The 19,127-nt window shown below is 41.0% G+C and overlaps 1 protein-coding gene and 1 long non-coding RNA gene across 3 annotated transcripts; one reads left to right on the top strand and one right to left on the bottom strand.

Annotated features, from left to right (window-relative positions):
• Positions 1–120: 120 nt before the first annotated feature.
• Positions 121–1,529, top strand: LOC123977691. The gene is made up of 2 exons (XR_006826741.1): positions 121–269; positions 564–1,529. It is a non-coding gene; the product is annotated as an uncharacterized LOC123977691 (long non-coding RNA).
• Positions 1,530–2,465: 936 nt separating this feature from the next.
• Positions 2,466–18,349, bottom strand: fez2b (fasciculation and elongation protein zeta 2b). Of its 2 annotated transcripts, XM_046060581.1 has the most exons (10): positions 17,995–18,349; positions 13,354–13,462; positions 12,963–13,079; positions 10,233–10,374; positions 9,213–9,340; positions 7,752–7,901; positions 6,750–6,825; positions 6,540–6,605; positions 5,956–5,983; positions 2,466–5,517 (listed from the first exon to the last, which is right to left on the bottom strand). In XM_046060581.1, the coding sequence occupies exons 1-9, from the start codon at positions 18,288–18,290 to the stop codon at positions 5,973–5,975; spliced, it is 1,095 nt and encodes a 364-aa protein (XP_045916537.1). In that variant the 5' UTR covers positions 18,291–18,349; the 3' UTR covers positions 2,466–5,517; positions 5,956–5,972. The 2 variants fall into 2 exon arrangements, with proteins under 2 accessions (XP_045916537.1, XP_045916536.1); XM_046060580.1 differs by lacking the exon at positions 5,956–5,983 and having other exon boundaries at positions 17,995–18,348.
• Between the last annotated feature and the right edge of the window lie 778 nt (positions 18,350–19,127).

Genomic DNA, 19,127 nt, shown 5'->3' with positions numbered 1-19,127 from the left:
CCCCCCCCACACACACACACAATGCCTCACCAGCAAATACAAAAAATTTGGTTGCAAATGGGCATAGTACAATTGTCTGTCTGCCCTCTTACCAGGAGGTGCTGGATGCTAAATGTGAGCCCGTCGATGAGGTCCCACCGCAGGGTGAGCTGGGGATCCTCAGCGTGAACTCCCTGAGGCGCAGCGTCAGCCAGGTGATGGACGGGAAGTCCCTCACAGGAGACGACGAAGCGTGGGACCCAGACATCTCAGGCCATGACAGTGGGATGGTGAGAGACCCCAAAAACGTATGCTGAACCTGTTCAGTCCACTCTGGTGTCACAGTCACATCACAAAGTGGACTGTTATTGCATAGCGTTTTCTGACACTTCAGGTCTTCGAGAAAAGAATGTCTTACTAACATCGAACACAGGCATGAAACACATTTTCAAGCTGTGTACCAATATACCAACACATAGGTGAAAAAAGTAGACATTAACACAGATGCAGGGACCTATTTAACAAGCCAAAACACTTCAAAGTGACTTATCCTCCATTTAACAACCTGTTCTTCTCCCTTACAGTTTATGGACGATGAGGAATTTGTTGACACCGTCAAAGGTTTCAGCACTGTGAGGAAGGAGCACACGATGTTCACTGACACCAACGTGTGACCTGTGGATGACCTTATTAAAAAAAACAATCTGGCAGGACCACTGGCCCTGGATGTTTAACATTTTTGAAAAGCAACGCCACTCATTCACATCAAAAAGTCCCGACCAGGTAACACTGTAGCTGGTCAGGAGATGTGAAGAGGTCAGAGGAGCCAAACATGACTCATTACAGGATCGGTGGAATAACTGTGGCAACGTGGAGAAGAGGTGTAGCAGGAATGTCACAGTCCTGACAGTTAAACGCAACTGGACAAGATAAATTTTGAGTGGGAAGGATGAAGTGTGAAAGGATATGCTTAACATTGAAATTCCTCATCAGTGAATACAGACTCAACCCACATGTTGAGAAAAAGACAAAACAAAGATGTAGTTATCCATTTCTATCTATATTCTGTCTAAAGAGAGGACTTTAATTTGGTAATTTTGTAAGATGCATCCTTGTAACGTTTATTTTCAATCTGCTGTCTGTGACTGGAAACATCTGTAGTCTTCACGTCTTTGGAGGCTTTTTGGTTAATGGAAGAGCAAAACCTGTTGTGAACTTGCATTCTGGTGAATCCAAGGAAACACTAATTGAACTGGTGGATGCAGCTTGCAAGTGCCATTAAGTCAGTCAGCAGAGGACCATGCACAAAAAGATTTCCCTTCCCTTCTGTGTTTATCTTTTTCCCCCTCAGTACTCGATGTATTTTGGGCCATTTTGCCAGAAGCTGAGTGATGAGGTTAACAAATTACAGTGAGCAGATCTGGTCTGGTCAGACTTGGTAAGATGGGAAATATTTGGTTAGCAAGGATTTCAACAAAAACTTGATGGATTGAAAATGGGGAGTGGAAATGGTTGGTTGCTACTTTATTAAAAAGAGTAAATGATTCACACCACCTGCTTCAGGCCTCATCGTCCTCACTGCAGAAGTTTGACCTCAACATCCAAACAGTCTGGGGAATTCTGCAAATATTCACGAGTAGTTATCAAGACACACTTACATATTAATGTATTTGAGTTTTAGCAAAGGGAAATATATCAGAATCATTATCACATTTAATTTTTCCAGGTTCTCGTAAGGTATGTGAGACTTTGTTGTAGGAGGTACGAAAATAAACTTTTAACCCTTTCATGCATGGTGCCCACATTTGTGGACAGTTATTTTAACTCCAATTTGGGTTACTATATCATTGTTATGTTTTCCAAGTCATTTGAGGACAGCATCAGTTGATTGATAGCAACATGGATACTCAGTTGTTACTCTCTGTGAAAAACTTCTTCAAAGAGGTCAATCAAGGTAAAAAACAAAAAATATTACAGTAACGTATTAGTTTATGTTTTATAAATTAAAATTTTGAGTAAAATGTAGTTTTTGTACACCAAAATACAACTGTCCACATATGTGGACATCATGCAACAGTGGAATTGTTTGTAATTAATAATTCGTGCATGAGAGGTTACTACTGGTTTTATATTGTAATCGCTGTAAATATTTAATTCAAATACCTGCAGTATCAATTTTACTGTTGCACAACTTTGATGATTTTGTCTCGGCAGGATTCCTTTATAGGTTCAGACAAAGATTAACTAACCATAATAAAACCTATAGTGTTTTCTGACATTACCACAAAGCGAAAAACAGGCTCGTTTTTCTTTGCTTGTGAAAAGGTTCACGTTTGGGAGATCCATGGTTTTCACAGGACAGCGTTTCTTATTGATATGAATGTTTGCGGGCACAGAATGGATTTAATGAAACTGCAAAAAAATTATGCATTTTACAATTTCTGCACACACATACACACCCACTCACACTGAGCCGAAACCACATAAAAGTCTTCACATATTAATTTATTTAAAATGAGATGCAATGTGGGCACAAAACACTTGTACCATTACAGTCAAATAATATGGTTACAAAACAAACATATACATAATAAATTAATATACTGTACTGCAGTACCACGTGAGACCGTAAACATAAAACCCCAAACTGGGGAATTATAATGCATTAAAAACAAAAGGAGTTGGTTTAATGTACAAAAAAAAAAAATAAGTCAGGCATTTACAAAGGCAGCCTCTTTTCCTGTTGCTCGTTTTGTTGCACATATATAAATATAAATCTCTACTGATATGTCTGCTAAGAGACCAGAGGAGGGGCTCTGGACTGAGACGAGATCCTCCAGCAACTGCCATTTCATTATTAAACAAAATAAGGTTTACATGGTTGCTGTCGTGACCATTTTCATTTAACCTTTTGTAAGACTATTTTTGATTATTTAAGGGATGTTTTCTTAAGGTGGCTCATGTGTTTCACTGCCACAAGACTTCTGATGTTGGCCCTTTTGATATCTTTAACAGTTAAATTTTTTTTTTTTTTTTAAATTAAATACTCATTTGCTTTGAGTTTTCTGGTTTCCATTGCAACATGCACTCGTCCCTTTAGTGTGATATAAATCTGTCCGTAAACAAACAGATTTTTCATTATTAGAAATGTGTTTGCAGCAGTAAAGTGCCTGTAGCACATGCTAGGTTGTGTACGTTTTCACAGCTGGGAACAGTAAAAACAACAGTTACATATAAATAGTTAAATATAGCACTAAAAGCTTTTGAAAGGATAAATAGACCCCTCAAATTTAAGCAACCTTTTGTGCAATTTTCCCCAACTTTATCACACCCCTTTTATTCCTCCAATGCTCGTTTTCTTCTAGCCATACGCATAAGAGACATGCTTAAACAATGTAACCAGTAAAAGTTATTTCCTTTTTCTCAACTGCATCTACATTATCGTCACTAGACTGCTACACCGAGCGGATGCTACTGCAGCCTCTACAGAGGTTTTCGCCCGTACCATTTCATTGCTAGCTACTCCTACTACTATTAGTGGCGTCTCAGACTTTAAACATTAAATTGTGTTTTCAAAAAAGTCACAACATTATCAACATCTGTAATGCTACCCTGATTTAGTCAAGAGGCTACCATTTTTACCTCCACCGGCTCGTCCGGGTTTAAGAGAAATTTGTAAAAAGATAAAAGTGCAGCAAGTTGAAGAGCTAGCTGATAAAAATGTTACCAGAAACATACAAAGACTCAGGAATGTCAGTACCTTTCAGGACAAGATTTTAAACTACTAACACTGATGAGCGTACCTGAGAGCTAGACTAGACCTGATCCGACAGAATGTGGTGCATCTGTGGTCGCTGGTGATCTGAAAGTTAAGTGTACCAACTTGGCGACAACGTGTAGTGTTAGATTGGGGGAGTGTGGTTTTAAAGGGATGCTCCAGTGATTTAGCATTGCATTGCAGGCAGACGCTGACATATTCTGACTTGGGCCCTCTGGTGCGGGGTAAGCTCTAAAACCACTGGGGCCCGGGCCATGCCTCGAGTCTGAACAGGCTTTCTCTGTCTTAAATGTATAGTCTCAAGCCCAAGCCGAGATGACCATGACATCATCAGGGTGATTCTCTCAACTTTGACAAAGCTGCTGCAGGGCTTGGATCACAAAGTGTATTTTACAGCATGACAACAATCCTACATGTTGGCGTGCTTTTGGCACCACTAGCTTAAGCTCCACTACGCTAATCTAGTGAAGACGGACTCTTAAGTACATCCACCACCACATATTCCGCTACTACATGACCAGATCACCGACAGACTAAAATGCTACCACAAAAATTACGCGACAGTTGAAGGATGAACGGATAGAGAAAACCCACATCTTATAACAGAAGCTTAACCACACAATTATCAAACCTAACATAATCTTAACGACACTATTTATCTAACGATAAGATCAGTTCAGTCATTTTCTACTGGTGCAAAGAAGTTATGCAAGGTATTTGCAGAATCGGGTAATGATGACTCCCGGGGAAGTGATAAAGTTGCTGGGGATGGCGGTCACTATTCGAAGGTTCAGAGGTCAATGGACAGCATTTACAAAACGATGTTGCAGTGTGGTCACAAAACTGGCAATTCCCTAATCTCACAAAAAAAACCTCCAAAAATATGCTTTTGTTCATCCAGCTATTACTTTCTCATGTCATTACACTTTTTTCCCCCTTCCCTTTTTCAAAAAGTAAAAAGTTCCCAAAATCTTGCAATTTCTGTTCGTATACAAAATATTTCATTTTAACATTCAACTAACAGCAAATATTGAGCATAAATCCAAAAGCAACATGCAAAGAGCGGTGGGCCTATGACTTTGGATTTTAAAATTAAAGGGTTTTCAACCCCAAATGCATTATTATATGCAACTAATCAACACATGCCATCAAAGCAAAGGTTTCCCTACAGGAAAAACAGGATTTATGCTCAATACCACAACCAGCCTGGCACGATCAGATTCGGAGATTCCGCCAGGATTTGTTTATTCTGTCAGGCATGAACTACAAGGATGCAAATGCGTTTGATTTACAAAACAGACAGATGGGACTGCATCTCCCTCTCATGGGCCTGCCAATGAAGCCTGTGGAATCAAAATACACCTCACCCTTCTGCATTCAAGAGCCACTAATCAGGAAGGTAGGTGTTTGGACTAATACTGATTACAGGCATCCATAGACGAGTCATCATGCAGTCAGGATATACAGGGTTTTAGCATTCGGGCATTAAAAAGTTAAAACATTACAAATGAGAAGAACTATACAGACTGAGGAGTTATAGCTAGAGTTAAAATCTTAGGAGCAACAACAGTGGCAAAAACAGTGGAGTAAAAAAAAAAAAAAAAATGCCACGAGGAGAGAAAGTCTGTGTTGAAAAATAGAGAGGAAGGAAGATTTGGAGATATCCGGGTTTTTCCGGATTACCAGAACCCTCTTCTGATAGTCCAATGGATGGTTCTGGAAACAGGAGGCTCGCCTTTGGCTTTACGTGGGACAAAGAACTGTGGAGACAAGAGCAGATCAGCTGGTTACCAATGCTGTTTTGATACCCAGCCGTGGCACAATGAAGATAGAGCTGTCAATGATGGAAGAGCAACTACCACGGGGAAGAATGTGGGGTGAGAGAAGAGAGAGAGAAAAAAAAAAAAAACAGGTGAGAAGCAGACACGTGAACAGCTGCTACTACAAGCTGGCAGTAAAAGGGGAGCGTGTTGCATGTGTTTCAGGGTAGGTGTAGTGCAGCCACAAGCACTGCACAGCACAATGGGCACTACAGCGCACAGCGAGCGGGGGGAAGCTGCTGTTGTTGTTTGGGGGAAGAGTGTGACACTATGTGAGCGTACTAAGAGAAAGAGAAAGAGAGAGGGGCGTTTGACAGGGCTCAGAAGAAGAAGGCTGGAGGTGAAGATTCTGTGTTAATGTGTCAGTGCCTCACGAACCTCAGTTTCCACTGTTCTCATACCAGAGCTACCCAAAGGGCAATGCAGCACAGACGAAAGACAAGGAAGGTACAGGTCAACAGTGTAGGCTGGCAAGAAAAGCACTTTCCCCCTTCCCTTTATTTAATATAAGTGCTACTGTTTTCTTTTCTCTGCAGCATCCTGTTTTTCCTACTATCAGCTCCCCTTAAAAAGAGGAGAAATTAATTTTGTACTTCCTCTTTCAAGCAACAGGGGGGAGCGTGACTGACTCATTTTTGTTCCTCCCAGAGTTTCAGCATCTCTCATATGACAGACACCAGCTCTGCGGCAAGTCCTGCCCCCTACTCTTCCTCTGATTGGCTAACGCTAACCCCAATCCCACCCTTTCCCTCACCTTAACCAATCAGAGGCAGAGTTGTTGAAACCCTGGCAGGAAAACTAAAATTAAAAAAAAACTTTTGGGACGCGGTTAGAAAAATCATCTTTCAGGCTTCTTACATCACTGCAATAAACCAACTTGATATGACTAATGTTGCCGTTCACTTAAATCAAACGTGTGGGAAAGCAGATAAAACTGATCAGAGGAAAGGCTGTGTGTTTACCTTTGAGAATGTAGTCTGTTAGCAGGGCAGGGACCTTCTCGCTGTCATCCCTCATGGCGTGGAGGACTAGCAGGGAGAGAGCAGCACATTGCATTGTGAAAATACAATGAAAACTGCTACAAACCCAAAAAAAGCTACAAGCTGCAGAGAATACCATATCTAATTGTGTCATTAATGGTCCACTTTGTGTGTGTGTGTTGATACACTCACTCTTTGTGAGGATCTGGAGGTCTTCTACAGGCGGGGAGCCCGCTTTCTTCTCATAAGGGATTACCGTGGTCAGGTACTGAAAAAGAAAGGATCATGTAAGACACAATGGGAAAACACTGACACATGCAGGTGGATAATTATATTAAAAAGCAATTATTGCCAAATTTCTTTGCATTGTACAGTCTCCTACTTTGATATTAGAAGAAATCAACTTCAGCGTTGTGATTAAATATGATGTCGACATGTGAAAATAGGATAAGCAAGCATAGACTTGTATGCAACTGGTTTCAACCTTTCAGACTTACTAGAGTAAATGTAAATGTTTATGATCATCTTGGCTTAAAACTAAATAGACAAGCTGCAAAATATGATCAAGTAAAATAAATAAGATGACAAGTGAAGGACAGAAATCAAGTTATGAAGAAAAAAAAAAGATAAGACATATCTGAAGAAAAAGAGACAATTCAAATCAACCACAAAGAGAAAAAATAAGTGACCAAACACCAGTGGTGGCTGTTGAGGAGGAAACGGACATGCCCGTGGTAAAAAGATGAAATAAATAAGAAGACAGAAAAGAGGACAGAAAAATGTCTGCAAAGAAAAAAAAAAGAAAAAAAAAAAGTAAAAAACAAAAGATGCGAGTTGAAAGAAAGAGCAGGGGCACCTGTTTGTCCCCTTCTGTGTTGCCAAAGGTTTGACGGAGGCCATTTTGAATGACATTGGAGAGTCCCTCCAGAGTGAGGAGCTAAAAGGAGTGAGAGGAAGGAGGAAAAAGAGCAGAGTAAAGACAGATACAGAAGTTTCTATATTAAAGGGAAGGAAGGAAAAAAAGGTTTGGCACAAACCCTTGGTGCTAGTATAAAAGCAGCTCCCCCATCAAACCATCTTGTCATGCATTTCCGCTTATTAAGTGCATGTCTACCTCACTGATAGTCATTAGAAACATGCTTACAGGGTGTGTGTGTGTTTGTTGTTGTTTATGCCTCCCACCACATGACTCACCGTGCCCGGTATGTGTGTGCTGGCTGTCCTCTGGCCATTGGGCCCGGTTGTAGTTGTACTTCTGATTTTCTTCTTCTTCCGCAGCAGCTCTCGGTGCTCCTTCTGTCTGTTCTGCACCTCGATCAACAGCGAGATGAAGCTGTTCTTCACCTGTTTGATTATTTATACAAAACTTTTAGGATCAAACTGCAATTTACTTTTTTTGTATTGCTTTATTTATATTATAAATGCAATGCTCTAAGAGAAATCTATTTTTATCTACTGTTAAAAATAGACAGAGACAGAGTCATGACATTGAAGCAAATTACATTGTGAAAATAAAGCTGCAAGCGATTCACTGCGCGCACACACACACACACACACACACACACTCTCTCTCTCAGGCCTACAGAACACTGTGACCGCTGCAGTCTGTTTGCTCACAACTAAAGCCTGTGATTGGGGGTACATCAGCGGTCGATCGGCGGTTGCCAGTCCTTATGTGTGAACTACACAAGGACGCATCAAAATGGCTCCCCGACACATTTCTGACACATCACCGACATTTGCCAGATATCTAGCATGCCAAATATCTGGAAGAGTTGGCCGAATCGACGTCCACATCCAGCCAATGAGAGCAGGCAGCTACTTTTTCAACTGCAAAACACTTTTTACTCACCTCCAGCTCTCTGTAGCTCAGACAATCCGTGCTACCTGCGTGTGTTAATCCATTCTGTCACCCATATTCTGTCTTTATAATTGGTATCTCTATAATAACAAACAACAGCTGTTTCGTGTGTAGGTTCACGTTATTTCCCGTTTCATGTGTGTTTTCTTGACAAAATGTGGTTTGGAGACCAGCGTCGGGTGTCAGAGTTGCTGTCAGCTCGCGCAGTGTGCGACCCCCTTTCACCGATCAGTCACGCAGTGTGAACGGCACAACGACTTCAAGACTCCCGTCACAAGATGGCAAGTTGTGTAGTGTGAACAGCAGGGCGATTGGCCGATGCTGAAAGTCGTGTAGTCTGCACAAGGCATAAGGATGCTTCAATCGATTGGTCACCGATTGAAATTGGCCGATAATGGCTTTAACTAGTTTGATCGGTGGTCTCTAAAACAGCCGATCAGAAAAGCTGATCAGATGATGCAATACTCGCCGGACAAATTTTCAACGGCAGATACGTACGTTTTCAGTCGTTTTAATATGGACAGAGATCAACTCTGATACGCAGCTAAAACGCTGCTGTGGACGGAGAAGATCGTATTCGTTATAAAACTGTTTAAAAAAACCAGAGTAGTGTGGATGAAGCCAAGTCAATGGTGACAGTTATGACTCTGTTTTCATGTTCAAAGTCAGCTGGATGGAACTTAACTTGGTCATTTTTGGACTGGTTCTTAACTTTTCACAAACTCGACAGGCACAGATGCAGTATATACTGAGGGAAAGAAAAACATAACAAAACAACACAAATAAGAAAGTACCTCCTTTTCGTAGTCCAGTTCGTCTCGCAGGGCCAGAGCTTGGATCAGCTCCTCGCTGTAACGGCGAATGGCTGTCTCCACTTCCTCCAGACTCTCGGTCAGCTCAGATACAGACAGCTGACGCAGCCCTGAGGATGGGGTGTAGGTATATTAGAAAGAAGTAAAGTGACATAGAGTATATTTATATGTTGTGCGTACGGGTTTGTGTGGAAGCACGGTAGAGTTGCACATGTGAAAATCTTCTTTTAAAAGTGACAGAAATTTATTGTCCATTCACGGCAATCTTGTTTGGTAACATACAAGCAAGTACACATTCAAGGTAAATAAGATTAGAATAGGTAAAGACATCACATTGAAGTGCATCCTAAGGTAAGGCAAAGAGCAAAGATGGATGTGATGTAAATTTAAGATGCCAGTACCCTGCTCAGCGCAAATATTGTTTGTTTTTTTCCATTTTTTTTTTTATCATTGTTGTGGTTGTTTTTGTACCAAAATTGCTCTTAATGTTTCTGTGATGGACTGTAAACTGCCTTTAAGTCCTCTTTAAAGAGCTGTACAAAAAATAAGTATCATTATTATTATTATTGTGCACACACTTTGAGACACTCATTACGCACTGTCTAAAATGTTAAACACACTACAGTTAATATATGCAGATATCTGAAACTAAATCTATAGCCTTACGGCAAAGCTCAATACCAGTCTGGCATTAGAAATTGTGTTCAAACCAAATGTATGCTGTTATTATATAACATGTAGGAACAACATAATTGCTGTCTTTTTGCGTTTGTTACACATTACATAAGAATGCGCGCACGTGTGTGTGTAGCCGTTTATTCATGTGCCAGACTGTGCGACCTATTACACTTCATTAAGGGATGGAGAGAACTGTCAAATGGCAGTAGAGAGTGAAAAAGCACCGCTGTCTCACAAGGGGAGGGGTGAGCACAGTGACATTCAAAGCTTTATCCGTTATCCATTCTCTTCTTGTAAATGTACCCCAACCAAAGCGGTACTCACGATCCTCGTAGCTAGTGTTCGAGCCGGAGCGTTTCAGGGCATGGAGGTCCTGAGACAGCATGGACAGGTCGGACTGTGAGGGACTCTGGTCATCCTCTGGGTCGGGAGACTCCTGCATCATCTCCTCTATCTCCTCTATCACCTAAAAAAAAAAAAAAAAAAAAAAAATAGACAAATCATAACATGCTCACAATTTTCTGTGCTATTTTTGTGGCTATAGAGGAGGAAGGTGTGTCATTTCCCAGCTGGTTTTGCAGTTTAAAACAATGATTCCCGGTTTAATACTATTACCTTTGGTGCCTGCTAAGCTACTGGCCCCCTTGCCAGAGTTCCACATTAATGTAAAGATCAAAGGCCTTCAGGTTTAACAAACAACAGGGCAGTCAGGCAGATCACTCCAGCTGCTGTGACACAAGATTAAGGTTGTTTCCAGTCTGATCTGTATGTCTCGCCACAGCTGACGTATGTGAAAGCCACATAAGCAATATCAGGGTCAAACCAAATGTATGTGCGGCACTGCGGCACAAGAGTCTGTTGTGAGTTGCTATTTTATTAGAGGTTTAGAGATTCAACATAGTAAGCTGTAATCTCAACTGGAATATGACCAGCAAACAAAGTCATTTGTCAGTTGTTCCAGGTCTGTTAGGTCTGTAGTTTGCCTCTCTGAAAACTATTTTAGATCATCACAAGATTTATAACAGCCTCTGAGGAAGAAATATCCCGACCAGAATGTTACATTTGTGTGTATGTGTGTGTATGCATGAAGCAAACAAAAAGGAACTGAACATGCTCTCAATATAATGTCGTGCTAAACAGAAAACATCAGTGAACAGGATGGGCTTTTATTTGCCTAAGATTAGGCTACATTTGTTGTTTTTACATGAACCAGGAATCTGCATATTATGTAAATATGTTGCACAAAGGAAAGGCCCCCAAAACAGGACACAAAGCAGCTTCCAGTAAAACCTGGAATTTGCAGTGCAAACATTTGAATTGAACAATTGAACTTTCAGCCCTCAAACAGCCCAAAATTCTGTGAAAAACACCGAGCACTGTGCTGCATTAACCACCAGTTTTTCCCTCTTGCTTCAACTTTATTAACAACACAGTTATATTACAATATACCACCAGTTTTAGACATGAGCCACACCTAAATTAATAACCATTATTGGTATTGCTGCTTTTTTAAATAACATTATATTGACTTAATGCAAACCAAAGACATACTGCACACATGAAAAAAAAGCTAAATGTGAAAATGTTTTCTGTATTAAAAATGTCAAAGCATTACACAATTAAAAGATTTGATTATAGGCTAACTGTTAATTTTATCATATCATAGTTAAGTTTTTCATCCAGACCTAACAGTGAATGAATAAAATATTTACTGCTATCTATATTCAATACCACTGGGGAAAATTAAAACGACATTGATTAAATTACTGAATTATCTTATCAACTTATCTTAGTAAGTAAAGTTAATAATACTGTGTGTTAAGCAGAACAGCATGAGTTAATTTACTTCTCACCTTAGTATTTCCTGTCAACTGAAACTCTGCTGTCTGAGATTCCTCAGGTCCGATAGCTCTGAGGGGGATTAGTTTAATTTTGAGAATTATAAATGTCTGTTGGGCAAACAACAGGACAACTATCTTAACAACAGTTTACTGCCCTTCTTGTTTAATATTTTAGTGTTGTTGACAGGAGAGATGTCTCCAACCTCTCCATGTTCTTTATAGAGGGCGGCGTGTCAGTCCTGCAGGTGCTTTGCTCTTTTGTTAGCACCGCTCTGTGCTGTCACTTTCATATGGGCTTGCTTGTATCCTCTGCCAGCATCCAATCACAAGTGAAGAGTACTAGCCAATCACAGGACAAGTTTGACGTGGTGTGCTTTCTTATAAAATATACTTAACATGATCTATGAAATCGTGGAGTAACGTTAGATTACAAAAGATTTATTCTTCTGTGGTCGCAGGATAAGGCAGAGATGGATAAGGAGGAAAGTCCTGCAGAGTCAAATGAGTCCGACTCCGAGGAAGCTGCAGTTGATAAGGAAAAAGCACTGGCTGAGAAAGATAAGGTCAATACTCTGAGACATACTGCAACATAACAAACAAAAAAAGAAGAAGGCTTTCCTAAAGCTGTTTGCGCTTTTATTTTTCAGGGAAACACGTTTTTCAAAGCTGGGAAGTACGATGACGTAGGGCAGGACTTATCGAAACTGGCAGGGGGGAAAAAACGCCTATTTAAAACGGAGCGAATGAGACAAGAAGAAAGCGACAAATGACAGGAGGCGGGGCTGTGTGGGCACAGCTGCGGTGTGTGTATCAGCTCGCTGTCGCGGAGAAGAGAAGCGCATTTTCAGGATTGATACTGTGGAAAATGAGTACTAAAACCGTTTGAAATATTCACAATCGATATGTATCAAAAAATCAATTTTTTTAACAACACTAATCAGAACGTTGAGATTAAAACTCAAATTGACATCTAACCAGTGCTGTTCAGAGTTTACATGGTTCTGGGTATAATGTTGTCCCAGACTGAGACTGTGGGGCTGGAAATGCTGCATCTAGAACTTGGGGGGTTCTCGGGCTCCTATGGGATGAATGGTTGTTGAGAAAATCGACACACGTACAGACAGAGACTCCGTCCTTTTTAGTTTTCCAAATGATGGGTTCCAAAACAACCCACGTGAACGCACCACAAACCGCTGTGAGCATGAAGAGTTACCTGCTCAGCTGTGAAGAGCGGCTCATCGTTGATGCAGGACACGATGATCGAGTGCATATCCATCTGCTCCCTCAGCTCCTCGTCGTCCGACAGATCCAGAGACTGGTTATCCAACTTCTGTCCATCGGGGGAGGGAGGGGAGAGATTTTGAGAAGGAGAGAAAGAAAGAGACAGAGACAACTTGGATGAGACAACAAACAGGTGGTTAAGCAGATTGAAGGCTGCGGAGCAAACTGCTTACATTTGTGTCTCTTCTCCTGCAAGGTGACCTTTCAAAAACAGTGCAGAATTATGAACGCACAGGCTGCAGAGCGCACACTGTGTGTCTGAAACACCAGACAAGAGGACTCGTGTGTGTTTGTGTGTGTGTGTGTGTGTGTGTCTGTGGTACCTCGAGCTCAGTGAGGTTGAGGGTGGGCAGGTGTAGGGAGCGAGTGTGCGATGTCTTCCAGTCCACAGCCATCACGTTGCCATAATTATCTGTCAGAGCATTCCACACCCTGGAGGAAAGCAAAGAGGGGTTCATGACATAATTGGGATTGAAGAATAATATAATGAGCGAAAGGACAAACGATATGTGAAGCGTTTCGCACTCACAGGAGATAAGACAAACCCTGTTTCCTTCTCTTTTTACAGTGACACTGCATTACTTGGCAGCGTTACAGCGGGTCCTGCAGTGGGACCACCCCCTCACCACCTCACTGTGTTCTTGCATCTCACAGCAGCCGCCTGAAAACACTGACGAATTCAACAACTCCTCAATCACGTGTCATTTATACCAATTTAAGTACCATATGTTTAGATCATCAGATTATTTTCTAAGTTTACTGATAATATCAGCAGAGTGATGTATGTTTACAATTCTCTGCTGCATGCAAGTTGGCAGAGAGCACGTCACAGCCGAGCAGATGGTGGCGTGGAGTCTGTTAAACAAACAAGATTACTGTTCAACTGTGAAAGCTGCCATCTTATTCTTTTTTTTTAAAACTTACTGGTTGCCAGATTTGAAGGGTCATTGCAAAAGGTGTGCATGTATACATGTACACCAAATTTGAAATAAAATCTCCCGCATCACGTTTTGGAAAACAGCAGAGAGAGACAGTTTTATGGCTTATATGCACCGCACATTGCCAGAAACATTTGAACATTTGTCATAAATCAGAAGAAATACAGGAAATACGTGAGGAAACCGGCAGCGGGAAATAATAAAAAATAAAGGTAGTCTCCCGTGAAAGGTTGTGAAGTATGCTGGTGAATTGAAGTCATTGTAGCACTTATAGCATGTAACTTAATTAGACATGTCTTGCTGGGTTTAAATACTTATGGCCCATAGAATAATGAACATATCGGGGAAAAGCGCCTTCTTCCACAGATTCTTGCTGCAATTGTTGCCGCGGCAGACACCGACACAGAGATGATGTGCACACAGCTTCATCCGTGTTGGCTGACTCAACCCAAATTTTTTTTGTTTACTAGTCCTGCTAGCTCTTAGCTCCTTTTAGTGGGCGGTGTGAGTAGGGCTGCAACTAACAGTTAATTTCATTGTTGAGTAATCTGTCGATTATTTTCTTGATTAATCGATTAGTTATTTGGTCTATAAAATGGCAGGAAAGGTGAAAAGGGCCCCATAGCCCAAAATGACGTCCTCAAATGTCTTGTTTTGTCCACAACCCAAAGATATTCAGTTTATGCTCATATAGGAGCAAAGAAACCTGAAAATATTAAACATTTAAGAAGCTGGAATCAAATACAAAAAAACAGAAAAATGACTCAAACCGATTATCCAAATAGTTGCTTTTTAACATAATGGTCGTCAAATAATCGTTTATTCGATTAATGACTCACGCCATGTTGAAGTGCTTCGTCATACTCGACGTGCTTCCTCCCTTGCACAAAATATCCTTACTGCAGGTGTTGCACTTTGCTTTGTTGTTATCTTTTCAGCACTTTTTCAGCGTTGATGCAAAAAGTTAGGAACCGATAAGCAGAATCAAAATGCACATGTCTTAACGAATGCATGGTTGTTAAAAACTGGTTCACGACACCTAACCCTACTCGCCTGCCTACATTGAGGGTGTACACTACTGTACAATACATCAGCTCAATACAGCATCTCCGTATCATTTTCATAGAAAGTAACGCCTGTATTTTGACGGTATTGAAAGTCATACTGCCAGGATTTCTAAATACCCTGCCCAAGCCTATGAGGCGCTCTAACCTCCTGTTTCACAGCTCACTATTGTTGGCATTACGCACATTTTCAAACACCGAAAATCAAATCTGTGCAGAAAATAAAAATTCAAAGTGCACACGCAAGTCACTATGTTCCCGGCCCTGCGAGCAGAGCGAGGGTTGATGCTGTGAACCCATGTGTCAGAGTGGCTCTGCATCGTCATACCCTCTCTCACACCCACACACACATGCAGGGAAGTGTTTATGTAACTTGCATGTTTCCCCCTGAAGTGCTCATGCACAGCTTGGGGTGGGGGGTTGTGAGGGTTTTTTCTAAATAGGGCGAAGGCTGTCAGGAATTGTTTTTTTTTTTCCCCCTCTGCCTCAAGCAAAGACACTGTCTCAAACATGTGCCAAAATACACAATTAGCTTCAGTTCCGCTGACAGCATTTACATTCAAACCCAAGGCCAGTCAAGATTTCAGGGGACCAGTTTTCTTGTTTCTACTTCAACACCGTGCCAATTTGTCTGAATCTCTTGCTTGAATATATTTATGCGGATGTTGTTTGATCTTGCACACAGTGGGCACACATAATTCCACATGCACAACTTGGCTTTAACACAAACACATTTTGCTTTTTCAGTCCCCCCCAACACACACACACACACACACACACACATTTCGTCCCTGTCACCCCCGTTGTTCGTCTGAGCCCTGGTCTTGCTGGAGAACTTGTTAAGCGCCTAGGCACGTCTTGCAAAGTGCAGTCATCCAGAAAAGACTCTCACTGAGCCTGGCACTGCTCTTTGGGCTTCACGGGGCTGCTGTCCAATTATTCTATTTCCTCTTTCCACTGTTTCTTTACCTACAGCAACCACAGATGATCTTCTCCCTGTCTGAGATGCCTGTCTACATTCCCCTAAACATTTAGTGAACCATTAGCTGCATTAGATGTTGCTACTCTTTGCTGTGACAAGCTCTCCCCGCTGTATTTATAATTGTCAGTGTGTATGTCTGTGGCAAAGTTGCAAATAGGTTACAAAATGTCGAGGTAAAAACCCAATGTCCAAGGACTTGTTCTAGTCCATTCCCAAGTCCTCAGTTCTCATGTCCAAGTGGCTAATATCTGTGATGTAACCTGCTAGATATTTATCTAATATTAGCTTCAATGTTACCACCATACAGCTGAAACAATTAGTTTGCAACAATTTTGATAAAAGGGTTAATTGTTCAAATCAGTTTTCAAGCAAAAATACCAAACCTGCACTAGTTTCTTGTGTCAAAATGTGCTGTTTGTCAGATAAACTTCTTTTGGTTTTGGAGTGTCGGTTGAGCAAGCAACAATCATCTTGGACATTAGGAAATTGTCTTTTCCATTTTTCACATTTTTCTTTGACATTTCAGAGACCAGCTGACAATTAATCCATCAGTTGAGAAAATAGCTGCCTGATCTGCTGAAAACTGTCAAGTCTAATTGAATCTATTAATCATTTGGTCAATGAATAGTAGGGAAAAAAATGGACCTTCCAAGATGACCTCCTCAAATGTCTTATATTGTCCAACCAACAGTGCAAAGATTTTCAATTTACAGTGATATAAAGCAAGAAACAAGCTATATAAATGTAGAAAAGCAGAAAATCCTCACATTTAATAAGTTGAAATTAGAAAATGTTTGGCAGTTTGCTAAATTAATGACTAACATGATGAATCAATTATCTAAATAGTTGCTGATTCATTTTCTGCTCATCAACATAATGCTGATCAGCAGTTGCAGCCCTAAACTATTGCTTTTAAAGAACATTTTCATCGTCAACGTCAGCATAGGTCTATATTGACAACCAATTACACAATCCTGTGATAACATAGGACAAAGCTGTCTACAGTGATGGGACTCCCACACCTAAGTCCTAGTTCAGTCATGTCCAAATCTCAAGTGAAGAAATACTTGTGTGTGGTGCATACATGACTAAGTTCCCTTTTGGTAAAGCAGGGGAAGCGCACACACACAATATGTGATCAGAAGAAGAGGAAGAAGGTGAGAGGAGGGTGATTTAATGCAGCCTTCGCAGCTCTGTAGTTGCAGTGATGTCTATGCTTGGTGTGGGATTGATGCGAATAGCTGCTGGGAAGTAAGAGCATGGTGTCATGTGAATGTGTTGTTGTAACATTTGAGTGTCTATAAGATACAACAACTGCTGAGGACCTCTGTGATAACAAGAGCTGCATCTGACAGTGTAACCTTTCAGAAAGTAACGATTACATGTATGAAACATGACATATTGTGTCTGTTTGCAGTAAGAGGGGACAACAGGGCTCCTGAAGGTCAAGTCAAAAGGTAATTTAAATACAGGATAAAGGGCAAGTGTGCAGGGGTCAACAGCCAATCACTTGCTCTCAATATCCACTTTATGGATCAGTGGCTTAATAGCTAAAATCAACCAATCTAGCATGCAATCAAGTATTGGTAACGTGGCATGATCCCTCCTCTCTCTCACATACACACACACACACACACACACACACGTGCGCCCAACATTACTAATGTAAAAGAATTCAGACTCTTGCTTCATCCCTTCTGGACCAAACAGTCAAAAAAATTTATTGAATTTGTCATTTGTAAGACTGTAACGTGTTTCTGCTTCTCCGCTTCTGAATTGTTATATTACGACAAGACAGGCAATTTCGTTTCACAAACATGCACTAGCTGAATAAACTTTGGACACTGATTGCAGCTAAGCTAATATCCTTCACTGGGTTACCTCAACGTTAGGTTAGCCTGGTGAGGCTAACGTGGCTAGCTAGCAAAGAGATTAAAAGTTAGCGTAAAAAACAAAAGCCCGCACAAAATGCACACTCACTCGTCGTCTTTCAAGTAAGTTTCCTCTGTGATGGGTTTAATGGGGGCGATGTTTTCCGTCGTGGTGTTGTAATTTCGGAAACACACTGTCAGCTTCTCGTCGAAGTCATGAACGAGGTCCTCCATCGACTTGAAGCTGCAGATCTCCCCGGAGAAACTGTTGTCCAGGTCTGAGAAATCGTCTAGGCCCGACGTCGACTCCACATTTGAGTTCAGCTGGTCGGCCGACGCCGAGGACGGCTTGAATTCGTTAAATTCCTGCCAGTCCTCATCGAAGTGTGCTAACGGCGCCGCCATGACTGCCGTGGGAGCTCGGATGACAGCCAGTTAGACCCCCTCGATGGTACTCTGGTTCTTGGCTTGTAGACACTGAGCGAGATTGTGAGACGAGGGGGGAGGTGGGAGGAGCAGTATGACGTCAGTGTGGACGCCCCTCCCCTTTCAGATACAGCAAAACAAACACATGTCAGCTGGGTTTCCATAATGGCTATGTTGTTTGTGCTGTGTATGTTAGCCTTATCAGTCAGAAGAGACCTGCACGCTAACTATAAATTCATAAAGCCAGCAGCCTATAGGAAAACAGCCCACACATCTTGCGTCTCTTCTGCTGTAAAGGCAAAATGCTTTCCTACTTCTCAGGAGGTTCCTAAATCCATAACAGCATAGAGGTCAGTAAAAAAGGCCTTTAAATGCTTCAGATAAACTGATTAAACGTTTCTTCACCATTGACTATAATGGTTGGATCTGAGTGAAGTGCAGATCTTGACTGCAGATCAATAAATACAACATTATGAAATAAAAAAGTCTAATATTTATTATAACAAAATAGTACAACTTAAAAACCTAATGTCATTATTATGAAATGTTCTTTCATTATGTATTTTTTCCCACAATAACAGAGTTTATTGCAGATCATTTTTATTTCAGTCCAGTAACTTTTATTTCAAAAGGTAATTTTTCCAAATTCTTCTTTTAATTTGATAACATTTTCCACCCAATGTGCCTTTTTTATTTCATAAAACCACTCTTTATCTCAAAGCCATTATTGGTCAGTCAAGACAAACAAGGCAGAGCTAGTTATGCTGTCTGCAAAGCAACAACCAGGTTAAAAAAAGTGTTGGATTATTTCACATT

This window comes from Micropterus dolomieu, linkage group LG10 (genome assembly GCF_021292245.1).
Source record: "Micropterus dolomieu isolate WLL.071019.BEF.003 ecotype Adirondacks linkage group LG10, ASM2129224v1, whole genome shotgun sequence".
Taxonomy (NCBI): Eukaryota; Metazoa; Chordata; class Actinopteri; order Centrarchiformes; family Centrarchidae; genus Micropterus; species Micropterus dolomieu.
Note: the sequence above shows the minus strand (reverse complement) of the source record. Positions and strands in the feature narration are given on the sequence as shown.

Coding starts and splice junctions, on each gene's coding strand:
- fez2b (XM_046060580.1), bottom strand. CDS start 18,290: ATGGCGGCGCCGTTAGCACACTTCGATGAGGACTGGCAGGAATTTAAC. Junction 7,902..9,212: donor AACTGGACTACGAAAAGGAG/GTACTTTCTTAT, acceptor ATAATCAAACAG/GTGAAGAACAGCTTCATCTC. Junction 6,826..7,751: donor GCACACACATACCGGGCACG/GTGAGTCATGTG, acceptor TTTCTTTTTCAG/TACCTGACCACGGTAATCCC.